Raw genomic sequence first — 16628 nt, 5'->3', positions numbered from 1 at the left:
TGTTATTTCTATTATGCAATTACTATTTGAATATTTTAAAGAAGACATTACGAGTATTATAGTTAAGTGATGCCAGTGATTTCTCCAGATGTTCTACACTTCAGTTTCCTTCTGGCTGAGTTAACAGAGCTGCACCACTTTGATAATTACCTGCTTTCTTGATGGGTTAGGTTTGGCCAGTTAGGTGACCAAAGGCAGAATAGTAATGTGTGTGTGTAATAAGCCCGAGTAATCCGCCCCCACTGTCACCTTTGCCTTCGAGTACAATGACAGCAGCCCTGCATATTTGGCTGTATTTGATTATTTAACAGGGGTGTTCCAGATTTTCACCTGGTTTTTCTTGCTTGTTTAGAAACAGTGCTTTGAATGGAGAGTTTGGCTTTGCCTCGCTTTAGTGGCTTTTGGCTAGCACCCTGTTGCATTGAGTGCGGCTAAAGTCAGGGAGGTTGTTGGTTCTGCAGGTCTGCCTACCTACTGTACTACTACGACATCTACTTGAAAGTGCAGCAAGAGCTCCCCCACCTGCCCCAGTCCGAGATCAATAAGAAGATTAGTGAGAGCTGGAGGCTCCTCAGCGTGGCCGAGAGAAGTTACTACTTGGAGAAAGCCAAGCTAGAGAAGGAAGGGTTGGATCCTGTAAGTATTTTTTCCCCGGGTCCCCTTCTCCCTCATTGGTTTAACGGGTAGAGAGCTGGGGAGGCCAGCTCCCCTGTTCCCATGACTCTTTACTTCTTGAAGAGCTGTTAAATTACCTTTCTTGAACCTGGCATTGTGTCTGCCTCCGTACCCATGATGTTCTCTCTGCCTTCTTTTACATTGCAGCAGAACAGAGAGCCGACATTCTCTGAGTTCTCTATGGTGAGCCTTTGGGTCCTTTTCTGAATTGTTCTGTAACTTGGAGCTCCTCCTATATCCTCACAGTAACATTTTTCCTTAATGTAGTGGTTCACACAGGCATTTCTTCTGCACCATCTTTTCATATGACTGACTGAGTGCGGCCTGCCCAGTTTATATGTGGTTGTGACTGGTGTCATCACAGTCAGGAGTTAGCTTCATGTAGAGAGCAGTGGAGCCGAGCTGCTGTGTAACCCCGTGTACCTCTGTCTGTTGGTTATGAGCTGCACTGGAAGGAAGTGCAGGGTGACAGCCGAGGCTGCTGCTGGGGCCTAGGGCTTCGAGTACTAGCAAGGGTGCACTTAGACTGATGTCTGTCTGCCTTGTGTTATCTTTAGTTCACCATGGCAGAGTATACTGATGATCACTTAAACTGATAGTTTATTGTTTTGGTTTTTGGGGGCTGGTGAAAGAACTTAAGGTTTCATTTATAGTAGGCAAGTGCTTCCCCTGGCTTGGCTTTTTAACACTGACATTCCCACAGGAAACTCTCTTGTGGTTGCTGGCCAAAATCTTTTGCCCTAAACGTTTTTCTTTTACATTAGACAATCATTTCTAACTTCCTTTTTGAAAATGTGAAGAACAAAGATTCCGACCGCTGTGCAGTACCCGGACTGGATTTTTCCTTAATGGCGTCTCTCTGCCACTGCCAGTCAGATTCTTTGTCCTCGATGTCTAGATATTCCTCCTCCTCCAGTAGCTTTGTGTCACCCACAGTCTGGAGGATGCTGGTGTATTTCTATCCCTAGATGGCTTGTTTATAACAAGTATGGGAGCTCACCTCAGCCAAGGCGGGACTGGGGAGGGAACGTGTAAGAGAAGTGTGGCTTTCACAGTCTGAAGTCTGTAGTCACAGCACTAGGGAGTTTAACTCACTGGCAGAGGATGCTTGGCGTGTTTGCTATGGGTTCCACCCTTAGTGCCAACCTGTTTAAAATAATAAGGCAGCAGTCTTTGTGTCTGCTAATCTCAGCTAACGCTGTGGTTTCTACCAAGATTTAATGCTGTAGTCATGTGCGGTGGCTGTCGTCGGTGCTCATGTGCTTGTTTGTTTATGTGTACACTTTTTCACCACTACCCCAGGACGCTAGATAAGTGACTTTCTCATCTACAAAAGGGAACTTGTAGCACTCATATACTTAAAGTATACAATGTAGGGCTGGCCTGATGGCTTAGTGTTGAAGGGCAGGTGTTGCTCTTACAGATGACCTGGGCTTGGCTCCCAGCACCAGTGATGCTGGGAGCCAAAGATGGTGGCTCACAACATCTATGACTTGAGGTCCAGGTGAACTACCCCCTGCCGCAGACACACCTAAGCATACAGTAATGCATAGCCATGTAGGCAGAACACTCACACAGCTAAACAGATAAAATAGATAAAGTAAATCAGTTATCTGAGTTCTCGCCACATTAGGATCTGCTCCATAAGCTTCTCTTCAGTAGATAAAAAAATCCAGTACTGGGACAGAGAGATGGCTCAGAAGCTAAGAGCACTTGGCTGTTCCTGCAGAGAATCCAGGTTTGATTTCCAGCACCCACATGGCCACTTACAACCATCTGTAACGCCAGTTCCAAGGGATCTGATGCTCTTTTCTGACCTTCTTAGATACATGCATACATACCAGCAAAACATTTACATAAAATAATTAAATCTAAAAAACTGTTTTTTAAAAATCCAGTACCGTGTGCTGAGCCGTGGCTAAGGTTTCTGTACTGAGTTTTGACTTCTTGATTGTCTGGTGTGCTGACGAGTGTGCACCTTCACAGACTGTCACAAGTCCTCTGGCACCTGTCTGTCTTAGTGGCCCGTCGGCACTCCTGTAGGACCTGTAACTCCTGTGCCTGGTGCTGTTTTGTTTCAGTCAGGACCTCTCTATTCACTTGCCACCATTTAATCACTCTGCCCTTGTGTGACTTCCGAGGTGTTTTGAAAGCGCCATTTCCCTTTCCTGCTCCAGTGAAAGCACACAGGACTCATTCCAGCCCACCTCCCTTCACTTGGTCTGAGGCCTCGTTCCCCTTCCCTCTGAGCGCTGCCTCTGAGCCTTGGGTATTCCCAGCCACTCTCCCTCTGACTTTTCTAAGATGTTCTTGTAATTGATTTCCGTGTGCCTTTAAAGGATGCTTTGAAAGCTTTTTTTTTTTTTTCCGTTAAACTTGGATTTTTATTTAGCTATTCACTTTGTTCTGTTTCTCTTACTGGATGACTTAGTTTTAAATAGAAAAAAAAAAAAACAAATCAAACACCGTTTTCTTTTGGATACTGATTGCTGTGCAGGGCTGTTTCTAGTACCTGATCTTAGTCTTTAAAAAACAACAACAACAACTGGTCTGGAGTTCAGGCTTTTATTTCTTCAAAATTTTGTGTCTTTGGACTTTTAGCCTCATGAAGTTTGACCTTGATTTCCTCATGTATTAACTGGTAATACTAATAGTGCTGTTTTAAAGTTAAAATTCAGTTACAAATTTCAGTGTATTTCTGAGTTTTAAGATGCTAGGTCTCTTCCCCTGCACTTCCTTAACACATTCAGCACCTTACCAGATAGTTCCTCGACCTTTATAGTTTCTCTCTCACAACGCGTTCTTAGCTCGGTAACCTGTTTATCCCTGTAAGTCTAAATTACTGAGGCGCAAATCCTGAGTGCCAGCATGTGTTCCATTTCAGTCTCTGTTCAGTTGCACTTCATGCTTTTTTGAGTTTTCATTTAAACTCAAAAATGAAATCTAAAAATCTAGTAGGACTCAGTTTGGTATTTGAAAGAATCAAAGCTTAAAAGAAATTCACAAATTGCCAGGTTCCTTTATAAAAACTCCAACAAAAACTGACAGGTGGTTGCTAAAGCCTTCAAGAGGGAATAGAATGTGTTCAAGACTATGCAGACCTGATGTTCTGAGCAGACCTGATGTTCTAGCTCAGTTTTAGATGCCAGGATCTATGCCCCCCCCCCCCCCCAGAGTTCAGTGCCACAGATGTAAAGCATTTGCCTTGAATGCACAAGGCCCCCAGTTCAATGCCTAGCACTGCAGAAAGACCTAGCAACAGAGTCTAATTCATTTTACAGTTTCTTAGGCAAGTAAAGTCTGTTGATTCGAATAAAGATGGCATTGCTGTTGATCTTTGTGAATTAGTCAGGCAGTAGAATTTGGTTCGTTTTGCAGACAAAAAAAAAGGAAAAAAAGGAGCTCATAAAAATGACTTGGTGAGCTGTTCAGCCATTTATCTGTGTTTATCTCCCTCTGGTTCCCTCATTCTCAGAACTCTAAGCTCTCTGCACTGACTGCTGTGGTTCCGGACATCCCAGGTTTCCGAAAGATCCTTCCCCGATCGGAATACATCATCATTCCCAAGAGCACCCTGCAGGAAGACAGGAGCTGCCCGCAGCTAGAGCTCTGTGTGGCTCAGAACCAGATGTCCCCTAAAGGATCTACTCTCATGTCTAATGCTTCCCCAGATGTAGTAGCCAGCCATGCCGGCATGGCAGAGCAGTGCCTGGCTGTGGAGGCCCTGGCTGAGGAAGTGGGAGCCCTTCCCCAGCCAGGTACTGTGCAAGAGATTGCCACCTCAGAGATCCTCAGCCACGATATGCTCTTGGAGGAGGCGTCCTTGGAGGTAGGAGAGAGCCACCAACCTTACCAGACAAGCCTGGTAATTGAAGAGACTTTAGTAAATGGCTCATCAGACCTCCCCACTGGAAGCCTGGCCGTGCCACATTCCCAGGTTGGGGAGAGCTTGTCAGTGGTAACAGTCATGAGGGTAAGTGGCTTTAACTGATGTCTTCTGCTTTGTCTGTATTCTTTAAAAGTCACAGTGTGGTTTTGAACAGGGTAATGAAGGGTATAGGTATGGAATTTGGTTTTTTTTTTGTTTGTTTTTTACATTTAATTTATTTTATGTATATGAGTACACTATAGCTGTCTTTAGACACACCAGAAGAGGGCATCAGATCCCATTACAGATGCTTGTGAGCCACTGCGTGGTTGCTGGGAATTGAACTCAGAACCTCTGGAAGAACAGTCAGTGCTCTTAACTGCTGAGCCATCTCTCCAGCCCATGGGTACGGTATTTTAATGTTTCTGGGCCTTAGACTTGCTCCATAGTTCTCAGTTTCTCGGGCATCTTAGCACCTCTCAGCCTGGGTTACTAAGATAACAGGTGAGGTACGCTAGGAGAGTGGGAAAGGGTACTTAAGGTATCCGTGAGTCAACGCCAAGAGCTTCATGCTTCTAGTGCCTGCCAGGATTTCGTGTCCTAAAATCTCTTTCAAAAAACCACAGTGATACCTTGAACTGTGTGTGAGTTCCTGAGTGGAACTCTTGGCTAGAGATGAGAATAGGAGAACACCTTCTCTTCAAGGTCAGGGCTATGGAACTAGGAACTGAGAAACAAAGACAAATCTGGAGCCATTGAGAAGACTTGGTGGGTAAAAGTACTTGCTGTCAAACATGGAAAGCCAAAAGCTCCACAAGCTTCCCTCCTACCTCCCCAGGCTGTCATGTGAATACCCACATGATAAGTCAATTAAATGTAATAAAGTTTTTAATTAAAAAAAAAAAAAGCAAGCTCTTCTCCACTGTACCAAGGGATTCTCGGCTAAGGTGAAAGTAAAAACTCACTGGTTTTTACTCAGGGAAACGCCACAGGTGACCTAGATCTATTGCTGTAACTAAAGTGTTTGCCTGGGCAGGCTAGCATCCTAGAGAAACGGGAGTCCTCTTCAGGATAAGATGACTGGGGTAGAAGCAAGCAGGTGCCCCAGAGCGCTCTGTCCAGCCCCCGTATACGTGTTCAGTATCTGTTTTCTCGGTACTGTCTCAGGATCATGATGCATTGCCACTGGTAAGAAGGTGCTTTTTAAAAGATGTATGTGATGTGTGAGAGTTGCATGCAGGCATGCATGCCTGGGCACCACCTCTGTGCCTGGGACCCATAGAGCCAGAAAAGGAGTTGGATACTCTGGCATTAGAGTTCAGAGCGATTTTGAGCTGTTTCGTGGGTTTGGGAAACAAATCGTGTTCTAGAGGAGCTGTCAGTTCTCTTTACCATGGAGCCATCTCCAGGGCCACTTAATACAGTGCGCTACTAACATTGCTAGGTCAGAAGAACGGAGTCCGCTTACGGGTGTTGATGTGGTCTGGGGTTCCTGACCATTACAGCTTTACTTTTTTCCCCTGGAAAATGACATCTTCTGTAGTCATTTTCTCTTGTGTCTAAGTTCTCTTCTTAGGTTGAAATAACGGTTTATTTTGCCAAGCATATTGAATGAGCACATTGTCGGGAGTTTTGTGCTTAATGTAGTCTTTAGTATTGCGGGTGACCTTGGGTGTTCTGCACCCTGTGTAAGCAACTGTCCTCTCGTTGCCCACAGGACTCCAGTGAGAGTAGCCCGTCTGCTCCAGCCACTCAGTTCATCATGCTGCCTCTGCCTGCTTACTCGGTCGTGGAGAACCCTTCTTCCATCAAGCTGGTCAGTAGTGGGGAACTGGGGCTCCACGACAGTTTTTGTTTGTTTTTGTGTTCTTTGCAGTGCAGGACATAAAATGTGTTAGGCATGTCCTCTGTGGTTGAAGCTGCATCCCCAGCCGTTATCCTTTTCTTCATCATCTAGATCTTCTGCTGTGGTACTGAATAGATAGATGTGCTAAAGACAGGTACCTGGGTCTCATTCTTTACCTTAGAGAGCAAGGGTTCAGTCCTTACTGTTAAATATGATCACTTAACAATAGAATTTTGTATTGTAGTTGTCCTTTATCAAGTTTAGGAAATTTCCTTCTATTTCTGATTTGCTAGGAGTCTTTTTTTGTTTGTTTGTTTGTTTGTTTGTTTGTTTTTTCTGTCTTTTGTTTTTTAATCAGTGGTGTATGTTGGATTTTTCAAATGCTTTTGTGTGTTTATAGAGATGGTATGGGTTTTCTTCTCTAGTTGGTTGAAGTGGTAGATTTCTTTTGGGTTTGTTTTGTTTTGAGACAAGGTCTCACTTTGTGACTCTAGCTAGCCTCCAACTTTGTAGACCAGGCTGGCCTGAACTCACAAAGGTCCACCTGCCTCTGCCTCCCAAGTGCTGGGATTTGAAGGATGATAACACCACGCCCAGCTGGACTGGTCAGCTTCATTGTGTATTAAATGCTAATGCTAACCTGCACTTCTGGGGTAAGCTCACTTGTAGTCATCTACAAATATGAACTTGTAGTTCACCCTCTTACATCTTTGACTTTTGTTTTTGTTGTTGTTGTTGTTTTTCGAGACAGAGTTTCCCTGTGTAGCTGTGGCTGTCCTGGAGCTCACTTTGTAGACCAGGCTGGCCTCAAACTCAGAAATCCGCCTGCCTCTGCCTCCCAAGTGCTGGGATTAAAGGCGTGCGCCACCACGCCCGGCCACATATTTGATTTTGTACAGACTTTTTGTCTTTACTTCATCAGGGGTATTGGTCTCATAAAGTGAGTTGGGAAACATAGTATTTCCTAGACGAGTTTGTGTTAGACCCTCAGTATTCCTTCCAGAGTTGTTTAATGACCAGACAAGTCAGAGAAGACTTTGTGGACAAGTTTTTAATTTAAGTCTTAGTTTTAAAACATACGCAGAAGTAGATTACTTATTTACTTATTTGGAGTATTTGAGTTGGGGGTCTGAGGTTGGCCTGGAACTAACAGCAGTTCTGCCTCAGCCTTGAAAGTGCTAGAATTATAGGTGTGGGTCACTGTGTCCCATGGGTTTTTAGTACTTTAAGGTTTCTAAAAAAGTTAATTTATCCATTAGGTTGTTAATTTTATTTATTTATTCATTCACTCAGGGACTCTAGTTTTGCTACATACTGTCTGGCCTCAGAGATGGTCTGAAACTTTGCTGTAGGCCTCTATGCCCCTATAACTCCTGTATTTTACATGGTGCAGAACCATTAGACAGTGCTGCTCACTCAAGATGTAGTCCTACCTACATACACCGGAGCTTTAGTGGCCTCTATGTGCCTTGGCAGTTGAACCTGGGAAATGTTCATGGGTGATTATTTTTGAGTAGGGAACTCCTTCAGCAACTCTCCCAGTCCAGACTGTCTTCTGAATTTGTATTTTCAAGAGTTGGAGCCTTTGAGGTGGGGGTCGTGCCTTCAGGGCATCTTGACAGTGTCCCAGGGTAGAGTTAAAGGCTTCTCTTTACCAGTTACAGTGATGTTCTCCACGTCTGCCTTGCTCTTTCCTCATCCCTCACTGTAGATCTGAATAAGAGCCGTGGGCCTTGGCTGTGCTACAGCCTAAATATTAAGCTTCTCTGCTAAAGAAGTGGCCCATCACTTTTGTTCAGTCTTACCAAGTAACCAGGCCACAAGCAGAATGCAGACACACTTTCTGAATATAATACCCCGGGATTCTAGCCCAGTTCCCAATAGAGTCCCTGATCTTTTCTGGAGCCTGACGACTCAGGCGGTCCTCTCTGCATTCTGTTCTTAACTTGCACCAGAATTGCTCGGTGAGTTCTGCTTACTGTTTTGGGTTTGTTTGTTTTGCCCATAGGTTCGAACTACTTGATTTCTCACACAAAACAGGCCTAATGGCCTATAAGCCACATGGTCATGTAGTCTAGGAATGGCTCCAGCTCTGATAGTGTTTTATAGAGCAATGGAACCTCTGTGTGTGTGTGTGTGTGTGTGTATATGTGTGTGTGTGTGTTGTCTGCATGTTGCCTGCATGTATGTCTGTACCTGATGCCCAAGGAGTCCAGAAGCATAATACCCACTCTAATGGCATCGCTGAGAGATTGAGCGAGATTCTGATACAGCGTTGAGCACTATGGGCTGCCATATTCAGCTGCAGCCATCGCTGCTGGCACCTCTGCAGCCGTGGGGAGTTTGTTCTAAAGGAACTCTTTTAAGAGTCAGCAGAGTCTTGGGCTGGATTCTTGGCTTTAACTCTAATTTGTTTGTGTTTACAGACTACAACATACACCCGTCGGGGCCACGGGACATGCACAAGTCCAGGTTGTTCTTTTACCTATGTCACCAGGCACAAACCACCTAAGTGCCCTACTTGTGGTAACTTCCTAGGAGGGAAGTGGATCCCAAAGGTAAGGTCTATTCCACAACAGGTCCCTGAGAACAGATGTTTTGTTTTTAAGTTAATACTGGCTTGTTTTAAACCTTGAACGTGTCTGTGATGCACATGGGTGTATGTGTACACTCGTTTGTGTGAGTGCGAGTGTGAGTGCATGCGTGCAGTGTCACACGTATGGAGGTCAGAAGACAACCCTGGCTGTCGGTCAGTGCTTTTCACTGTGTGAGACAGGATCTCTTGGTCACTGCCGCACATTTCAGGATAAGCTGTTCCTCACGCCCTGGTCTGCCCAGGAGCACTCGGATTGTGGCTGCAGGTCACTGCACCTGCTTGTGTGGGTGCTGGGCTTAGAACCCAGGTCCTCACACTCATGCTCAGGCGCTTTGGCCACTGGGGCCTCCTCTTTCATCTTTTTTCCAAGCCAGAACATTTATGACTAACTGAAATCCTCAAGATGACCTGGATGCTGTAACAGCTGCCTTCTTGGGTTTAAGTGTTCCTTCACGGAGTCCATGTCTGAAACTGGGATGGACAGTATACAGGAGCCCCATCTGCCCGGTCCCCGTAGTGTTTTGTCTCCTAGCCTCGGTGCTCCAGTTGGACTCCTTGTGCTTGGCGGGGCAGCCACATTTGCCACAGGTCACCTTCTGGAGGCAGTAGGCTTGGGGTGACGGTGGCGGGCGGCACAGTGTGCGTCTTCTTTCCACAGGATGATGATCCTTTGTCGCTTTGCTTCTACTGCTAAGGCCAGAGAGATCCGAAGAGTCACCTTTTTCATTTCTAGTTAGTGTCGTTAGTTTCATTTTCATTACAGATAAGTCATTTTTCTATTCAGCAGTTTCTTTGATGAAAAGAAACAAAATTAAAAAGTTATCCACAATCTCGTACCATCAAAAGAAAAGCCATTATTAAAGGTCATTTTCTTATGTTTAAGTTATGTGGCATTTTTCCCTCTTACTTTATGCCACTGGTTTTTGTTTGTTTTGTGTTTTAAGTACATTTATTTATCTTATGTGTATGAGGGGGGTCCTTTGTGCCACACATGGAGGTAAGAGGACAACTTTTGAAAGCTGGTTCTCCTTCTACCATGTGTGTTCAGAGAATCACATGCATTAAGCTTGGTGACAAGTACTTTAACCCTCTAAGCAATCTTCTTGGCCCACCATTAAGTATTCTTAAAAATACTACCTTTAGCCAGGTGTGGTGGAGCACACGTGCAATCCTAGCACTAGGGAGGTAGGCAGGATTGGAAGTTCAGAACCACCTTGGGCTCTGTAGTGAGTTCTAGGCTACCTGAACTTTGTTATTGCTGCAAACCTTTCCCGTAAGTGACTACTGTTCCCTTGCAGTTAATGTTGGAGGATGGCTGTGTACCCTGTGTTCTAGCTGCATAGGCACTATTCTCAAGCCTAGCTTGTGTTTTCCCACGCTTTAGCTCAAGATCCAAGTCCTTCACCTGATACTCAGAGTGGATCCTGGGTTCACCCCCCCCCTCCCTGCACCACCCCCTCCTTTTCCTTTTCTTTTTCATTCATTTGAGAGGGTGTTGTGTATCTCATGTTGACCTCAAACTGGTGAACTTCTAAACGTCCTGCCTGTAGAGTGCTGGGATTACAGGTGTTCACCATCATGCCCAGTTCATGTGTGACTTTACCAGGTACCTCCTTCCCATCATCCCTTCTTCCCATATCTATCTGATAATATAGTCAAATGTAGTTGGATTTTATGTGCTTAAAACCGTTTTTTTTTTCCTGGTTTCCTCTGGAACACCGTTAATTTATTCTCACTCTGTTTACCCAGGTATATTTTGCCAGCCGCACCAGGGATATTGACTTGTAGTCTTGGTCTCCCTTCACCAGCTCATATGGGCCGCTGCAGTGCCCTGTTTCTATGCTTGTTCATGGCAGAGCATGAGCAGGCATGGGAGGCTTTTCGATCCCTTAGCTACCAGGTTATTTTGTGTTTGTAATTTTGAAGTGTTTGTTGTATGCTTGGATTTTTTCAAACCTACTTTAATAAGGGTCCTTAAATACTTTAACCTCCCTGCTAGCCCACCACGCCCCAGAGGCAGTGGAAAGGAAAGGTTAATAGGGCAAAGGGAGATGTGGACCTGTTTAGAGATAGTGCTTCGGAGCGATTCCAGTCTTCGTTATCAAGATAGCAGCAGTTCAGGTCACAGGAATCAGCAGTGCCAGCTCGATCCACTCACAAACACCATTCATGAATCAGCCACAGCATTTCAATTCAGGAGAAACCACAAGGCTACGTGGAAGAGGCCGCTACTGGAATATCTTTCGGTTTTTTTCTACAAAGTCATGACTAATTATGATGAGTGAAGAAGGCCAGGTGAACCAGTGCCGTAGTATCAGTCAGCGAAGACCAGAGTCAGCAAAGCTCAAGGAAGACCAGCAAAGACTGGCAATGCGAACCAGTGACACAGTGTCATCCACTGTCTGTCCCGTTGTACTTACACCCTTTCCAAACATCACGTGTTCTCGCAAGGATCCACTCCAGCAGAGCACCACATGCCCGTTTTCTAGGCAGCTTCCAGAAAAACACCAGGTGTATGTTCTCAGCAAAGCATCCTCTCAGGACAGTTTCCATCACGTGACGCAACTGAATCTCCAAAGAAACCAAAAATTTCCCCTTCGTTTTGTTTGTTCTTGAGATAGGTTATGTGGCTAGAACTTGCTATGTAGAGCAGGCTGGTTGCAAACTCACAGAGATCCATTTGTACAGCCTCTCGAGTGCTGGGATTAAAGGTATGCTGTGCATTGTGTGTGTGTGTGTGTGCATGTGTGTGTCACTTGTGCGCTTTGTGTGTGTGCTTTCACTTGTGCTCACTTCACCTCAGCATGCATGTGGAGATCATAGGAAAGCTTGTAGGAGCAGGTTCTCCCTCAAGAACTAAACTCAGGTTCTCCGGCATGGCCTTTCCCACCGAGCCATGTCCCTGGCCCCCCAGATTCTGGTTTAACGTTGACTTTTCTTCGTTAACTATGTATGCACTTGTGAGGACATGTGTGCCCCTTGACATAAGATGCCCGTGGTTTACTTATCACACGAGAACGTTCTGTTTAGCTTCTTTATCTTGACTTCCTGAGTCAGACTTCTTTTCCCTGACCAACAGTGAGTATGAGAAGAAAGTGTAGCATCCATGTAACAGATCATTGTAGGTGTAAAGGCGGCTTTGGTTATCGGCTACTTCAATTGATGACACTTTTCTGAGGAAAATTAAAGAGAAGTAACTTCCTAAATTCCCACAGCTAATTATGCAGCACCTTTTCCACGAAACCATACTTTCTCAGGTATCATGATCTTATTAGCTGCAGAATCTAAGACTCAGATTTTAATTTTTGAGTTAGGCATAAACTGTTTTTTGAAGGTACATGCACACACATGACAGTTGGAAAATAATTGGCCCTTTCTTCCGTTGTCCTTGGGATCAGACTGGCTAAAGTTAGCCTGAGAAATACACACCCCGGTTCCCCATGAGTTAGTTGGGATAAAAGCTAGTGAGTAGGGCTGTGTGGCTCAAGACTTCATTTCCATATGCTTTGACAGTGACTATTTAGCTGCGTGTGTTCAGTTCCACCTTAAAGCAACATTTAAACAGTTCAGGTTGAGTCAGTGACAAATGTGAAATTGTCTGGATAGTGCTTGTTCAATTTTTCTCATTATCTTTCTCCACAAACAGTTTTAAATAGCCTACTTGGTAGGCAGTGTACTGCTCAAAGATTGCATCTTAAGAGGTGAGTTTAGGCTGTTGGTTTTGGGTTGACTTTCCCCTGTGTTGCCCTGAATAAGCTCTGCCGTTTACTTAGTCCCCAATTTTCATGCTTGTTCCTCCAGAGCTAGTCTGTGTTAGAATCTGAGAGTGCTGTGCTGTAAAGCTCCTGTAACCGTCACTGAAAGGTCATCTGTTTCTGGTCATTAGCCAGGAAAAGGACACTGTCCAGATGGATGGAGAAGTCTGAAGGGATTGTGGTTGAAACTTTAATGACATTAGCCACAGATAATGTATTTCATACAGCATCTAGGCAGGCCCTGCAGTGAAGAATTGGGCCACCCAGAGTGCTATCTTGCTCTGTCGGGTTTTCTAATGTCCAGTGTCTTTCAGAACTGAAGTGACTAATGTCAAGTCCAATAGAAGCCAGAGGTAGTCAGCGCTGGAGCTGAGTCTCTAGCCACCAGCCAAGGCTTTTGTAGGGGCCACAATTCTCTTCCTAATTACGAATGGGCTTGGTAACTAATGCTTGTATTCCCTACCAGCAAGAGTCTAGTACACCTCATGGAGAACCCAGTTCTGCCATTTATGAGAAAATAATTCAGATAAAGCTTGCACTAGCTCACACACAGAATTAGGAGTGGAACCCATCTTTAGATTTTCTCTTAGTTCATGTATAGGACCTTTCATAAAACCTAATCCTGAGACAAGTGTTTAAAAAATTAGTATACATATTTGTATACGTGTGTATTTGTGTATAACTGCTGTTATTCCCCCAGTTGTACTTACCGAATAAAGCAGAGGCTGCAAGGACTTTAGAAATAGATCTGACAGGCAGGAATGGCATCTCATGCCTATAGTCTCATCATTCTGGAGGCAGAGATAGACGATCTCTTAAGAGTTTGAGGCCAGTATGGTGTATGGGTCTGTATAGCAAGTTTTAGGCTGGTTAGGGCTCCACAGTGAGCCCCTGTCTAACTTCTGACATAATGAGCAGGTATGGGTTAGTTTGACTTTTTGAAGTTAGTGACTTATGTGTAAGTCATTCCTGTTGTCTCACCCAGAAGAATCTGGGACTGAGGTTTGCTTTAATGGAGTGAAGAGAGTGAACTTGAGCACATTGGGACAAACTGAACCTCATAGAAAAGCTCCCACGGCAAACCACGTGGTGCGACAGAGGTCAGCTCAGGCACGTTGGGAAGGGGTTTGTCTACCAACTCCTGCGGTGTCCAGTGCTTGAGTGAGAAGATCCTGAGGCCGGGGCCTTAGATAAAGTCACTTTTACACTCGTAATCTTAACTCTTCTCGCTGGGCTCATTTCCTTAGTTATTACCCATGTGTTTTTAAAAAGGGAATCAAAAGAGAATATTTGTCAGCTACAAAATGCCTTTATGCATACAAGCTCTTTTATTTTTTTCTAGGAAAAGCCAGCCAAAGTCAAAGTGGAATTGGCTTCGGGTGTCTCCTCCAAAGGTTCTGTGATTAAAAGAAATCAGCAGTCTGTCACCACTGAGCAAAACCCCTCTAAGGAAAATGCTTCAAAACTGACTCTGGAGAACTCAGAAGCTGTAAGCCAGCTCTTAAACGTGGCTCCTCCAGGAGAAGGGGGTGAGGACAGAGAGTGGGAGGAAGTGATTGTCTCCGATGCTCATGTTTTGGTCAAGGAAGTTCCTGGGAATCGTGGTACAGCGGTAACTAAGATGCCTGTTGTCAAGAGTGGTGCCCAGGCTGAGATCTCTCTGGGGACAACTGAGAATGACAGTCCTGGACCGGACATACTGCCATCGGCTGAGGGGACCAGCTCCTCCAGTTTACTCCAAGCTCACAAAAAGTCTCCAGGGTAGGCATGCGAGTGTAATTACCTGTTATGGGGACTATGTTTAGAACAGCAGCTAAGCAGAGGCCCACGTTTGCTCTGTTAGGGATCCTTACAGCAGTCCCGAGAGGGGCAGCAGAGCCCAGAGAGGCTCAGCACCACTGCCTAGAGACACAGCATGGTCTACTGACTGCTCCGCCATCCGGGCCTTGTACATCTTTTCTTGTTAGTCTTCCGAACAGTAGTCTTCAGCTAGTCTTCCTAGCAGTAGCTCAGATCTTACTGGGACAGCTTGTGGACAGAGTTTAAAAAAACAAAACAAAACAAAACACAAAAACCCACATGTGTTACCAATCCTGAATATGGAATTAGAAAGAGAGGACTTATTTTGGCATCCTGTGCAAAGATTCTTTGACTGGTGGTCAGAGACTCAGTTGGATCTGATCTCTGGCTTCTGTTTGACCTTTGGTATATAGTCCCTTGATGTCTTATGACTAGTTGTGAAAGACCTTGAGTTGTAAAGAATATATCTCACAGATTATATGTGACTGATTATAAACACAGGACAGATTGCTTGTAAAGCATTCAGGCTGGCGCCTTAAAAAGAGGAAGGCAGGAAGTGTGGGCTTTTCTCCCCCTTTCCTTTCTTATTAGAGGCTTAATTGGCTTCTGCGTGTAGTGTCGCAGAATCTGTCTCTCATAACTGAAGACTCCTTGCTCATCTCAGGAGTTCTCAGCTGGAGCAACTTTGCCCACAGGGGCTGTTGTGGTGGTGCTGGGAGGTATTGTGGTTGTCACCGCTGGGAAGAGGTTTGCTGCTAACGTGTCAGTGGGGACGGACTGCTAAACATCCCGTAGCACAAGGGTAGCCTCCGCCCCTGGGGAACTGGCCTCTGTGAGACATCACTAGCTCCACGTTTGGTTTCTAGTAGGATTCGTAAGGTTTTTTTTTTTTTTTTTTGATTGAATGACTAGGAAATATGTTCACATAGTCCAAATTTTAAAAGTATAAGAAATAAACACATTTTTTAAAAAAATCTCCTCTCTGTCCCCTTATGTAGTCCTTATTTCCCAGGGTCAGTCAATATTTCCAGTTCTCTACTGTGTCAGGAATTATTTTAAACAAACATGCATGTGATGCATGTATTTCCTACGTTTTTGGACTTACTGTTATGCGTATGGGTGTTTTGCCTGGACTGGGTGTCTGTGAAGCCTGTGTGAAGTCTGATGTCCTTGGGATAGCAGAAGGGAGCATCAGACCCTTGGAGGTGGAGTTGGAAGCCACCTCGTGGGTGCTGAGGATTGAACCCGGGTGTTCTGTTGTTCAAAAGCAGCAAGTTCTCTTAGCCACTGAGTCTCTTTGGCCCGTTTTCTACTTTCTGCACAGATGTTAGCAGTGTGGGTGGACTGCCAAGTCCACACCCTCTCTTCTCCTTAAAACAGCATGGACACTCTGGAGAGAGTTAGCTGTGCTAAAGATGAAGGCCAGGCAGGGTTCATTGGCCACGACGTCAGTGCCGGCCTCATGGGAGCTTGATAGGCTTCAGGTAGCACTTGTTCTACTTAGAGGTGAATTCGAGAGTACAGCTGTACTGCCGCCTGTCATCACATACCACGGACAGTGCTTTATACCGGCATAGTACTTAGGTATTTGGGCTGTTGAGACCTTTTCATGGAGCCTAGCCTACCCTTGTCCTCACCATGTAGCCGAGGATGGCGTGAATCCCTCAGCTTCCTTCTAGGATTACAGAGGTCTTTGTGATGACTCACAGATACTTACTTCACCAAATTTATGCTTAAAACCTTGGGGTCAGCAGGTCTACATTCATTCAGTTTGTCTAAAAAGTGTTATTTGGATGTTATACTTTGGCTTCCTTCCTTTCTCCAAATTTTCCCACTTTCCTTCATGGTTGTTTTTTTTTTTCCCCCTCCAGAGTTGACCTGTTCACCACTGGACCCAAAGCCCCAGAGCTGAAAGGCAGAGCACGAGGCAAGCCCTCCTTGCTGGCTGCAGCGAGACCTATGAGAGCAATCCTACCAGCCCCAACAAGTGTTGGGCGGGGCAGCGGCGTGGGACTGCCCAGGGCCAGGCAGGCTTTCCCCCTGGGTAAGAGCTAGTTCTGATGGGGAGGAGGGGCTCTCTGGTGGTGA

The 16628-nt window shown here is 45.2% G+C and overlaps 1 protein-coding gene across 4 annotated transcripts in view; it reads left to right on the top strand.

The window, feature by feature from the left end:
- Nucleotides 1-16628, top strand: part of Hmgxb3 (HMG box domain containing 3) — a 45774-nt gene that overhangs the window by 5207 nt on the left and 23939 nt on the right. The window contains exons 3-9 of one of the 4 annotated variants that reach the window (NM_134134.2): nucleotides 462-636; nucleotides 4151-4648; nucleotides 6261-6359; nucleotides 8816-8947; nucleotides 14083-14229; nucleotides 14326-14501; nucleotides 16412-16584. In NM_134134.2, coding sequence (NP_598895.2) covers nucleotides 462-636; nucleotides 4151-4648; nucleotides 6261-6359; nucleotides 8816-8947; nucleotides 14083-14229; nucleotides 14326-14501; nucleotides 16412-16584 — 1400 coding nt within the window. Of the gene's footprint in view, nucleotides 1-458; nucleotides 637-4150; nucleotides 4649-6260; nucleotides 6360-8815; nucleotides 8948-12631; nucleotides 12687-14082; nucleotides 14502-16411; nucleotides 16585-16628 lie in introns of those variants that run through there. The other 3 variants (XM_030250261.1, NM_178277.1, XM_017317779.1) reach the window with 3 other exon arrangements.

Source organism: Mus musculus, chromosome 18, assembly GCF_000001635.26.
Source record: "Mus musculus strain C57BL/6J chromosome 18, GRCm38.p6 C57BL/6J".
NCBI lineage: Eukaryota > Metazoa > Chordata > Mammalia > Rodentia > Muridae > Mus > Mus musculus.
The sequence above is the reverse complement of the archived record's forward strand: the minus strand, read 5'-3'. Positions and strand labels throughout refer to the sequence as shown.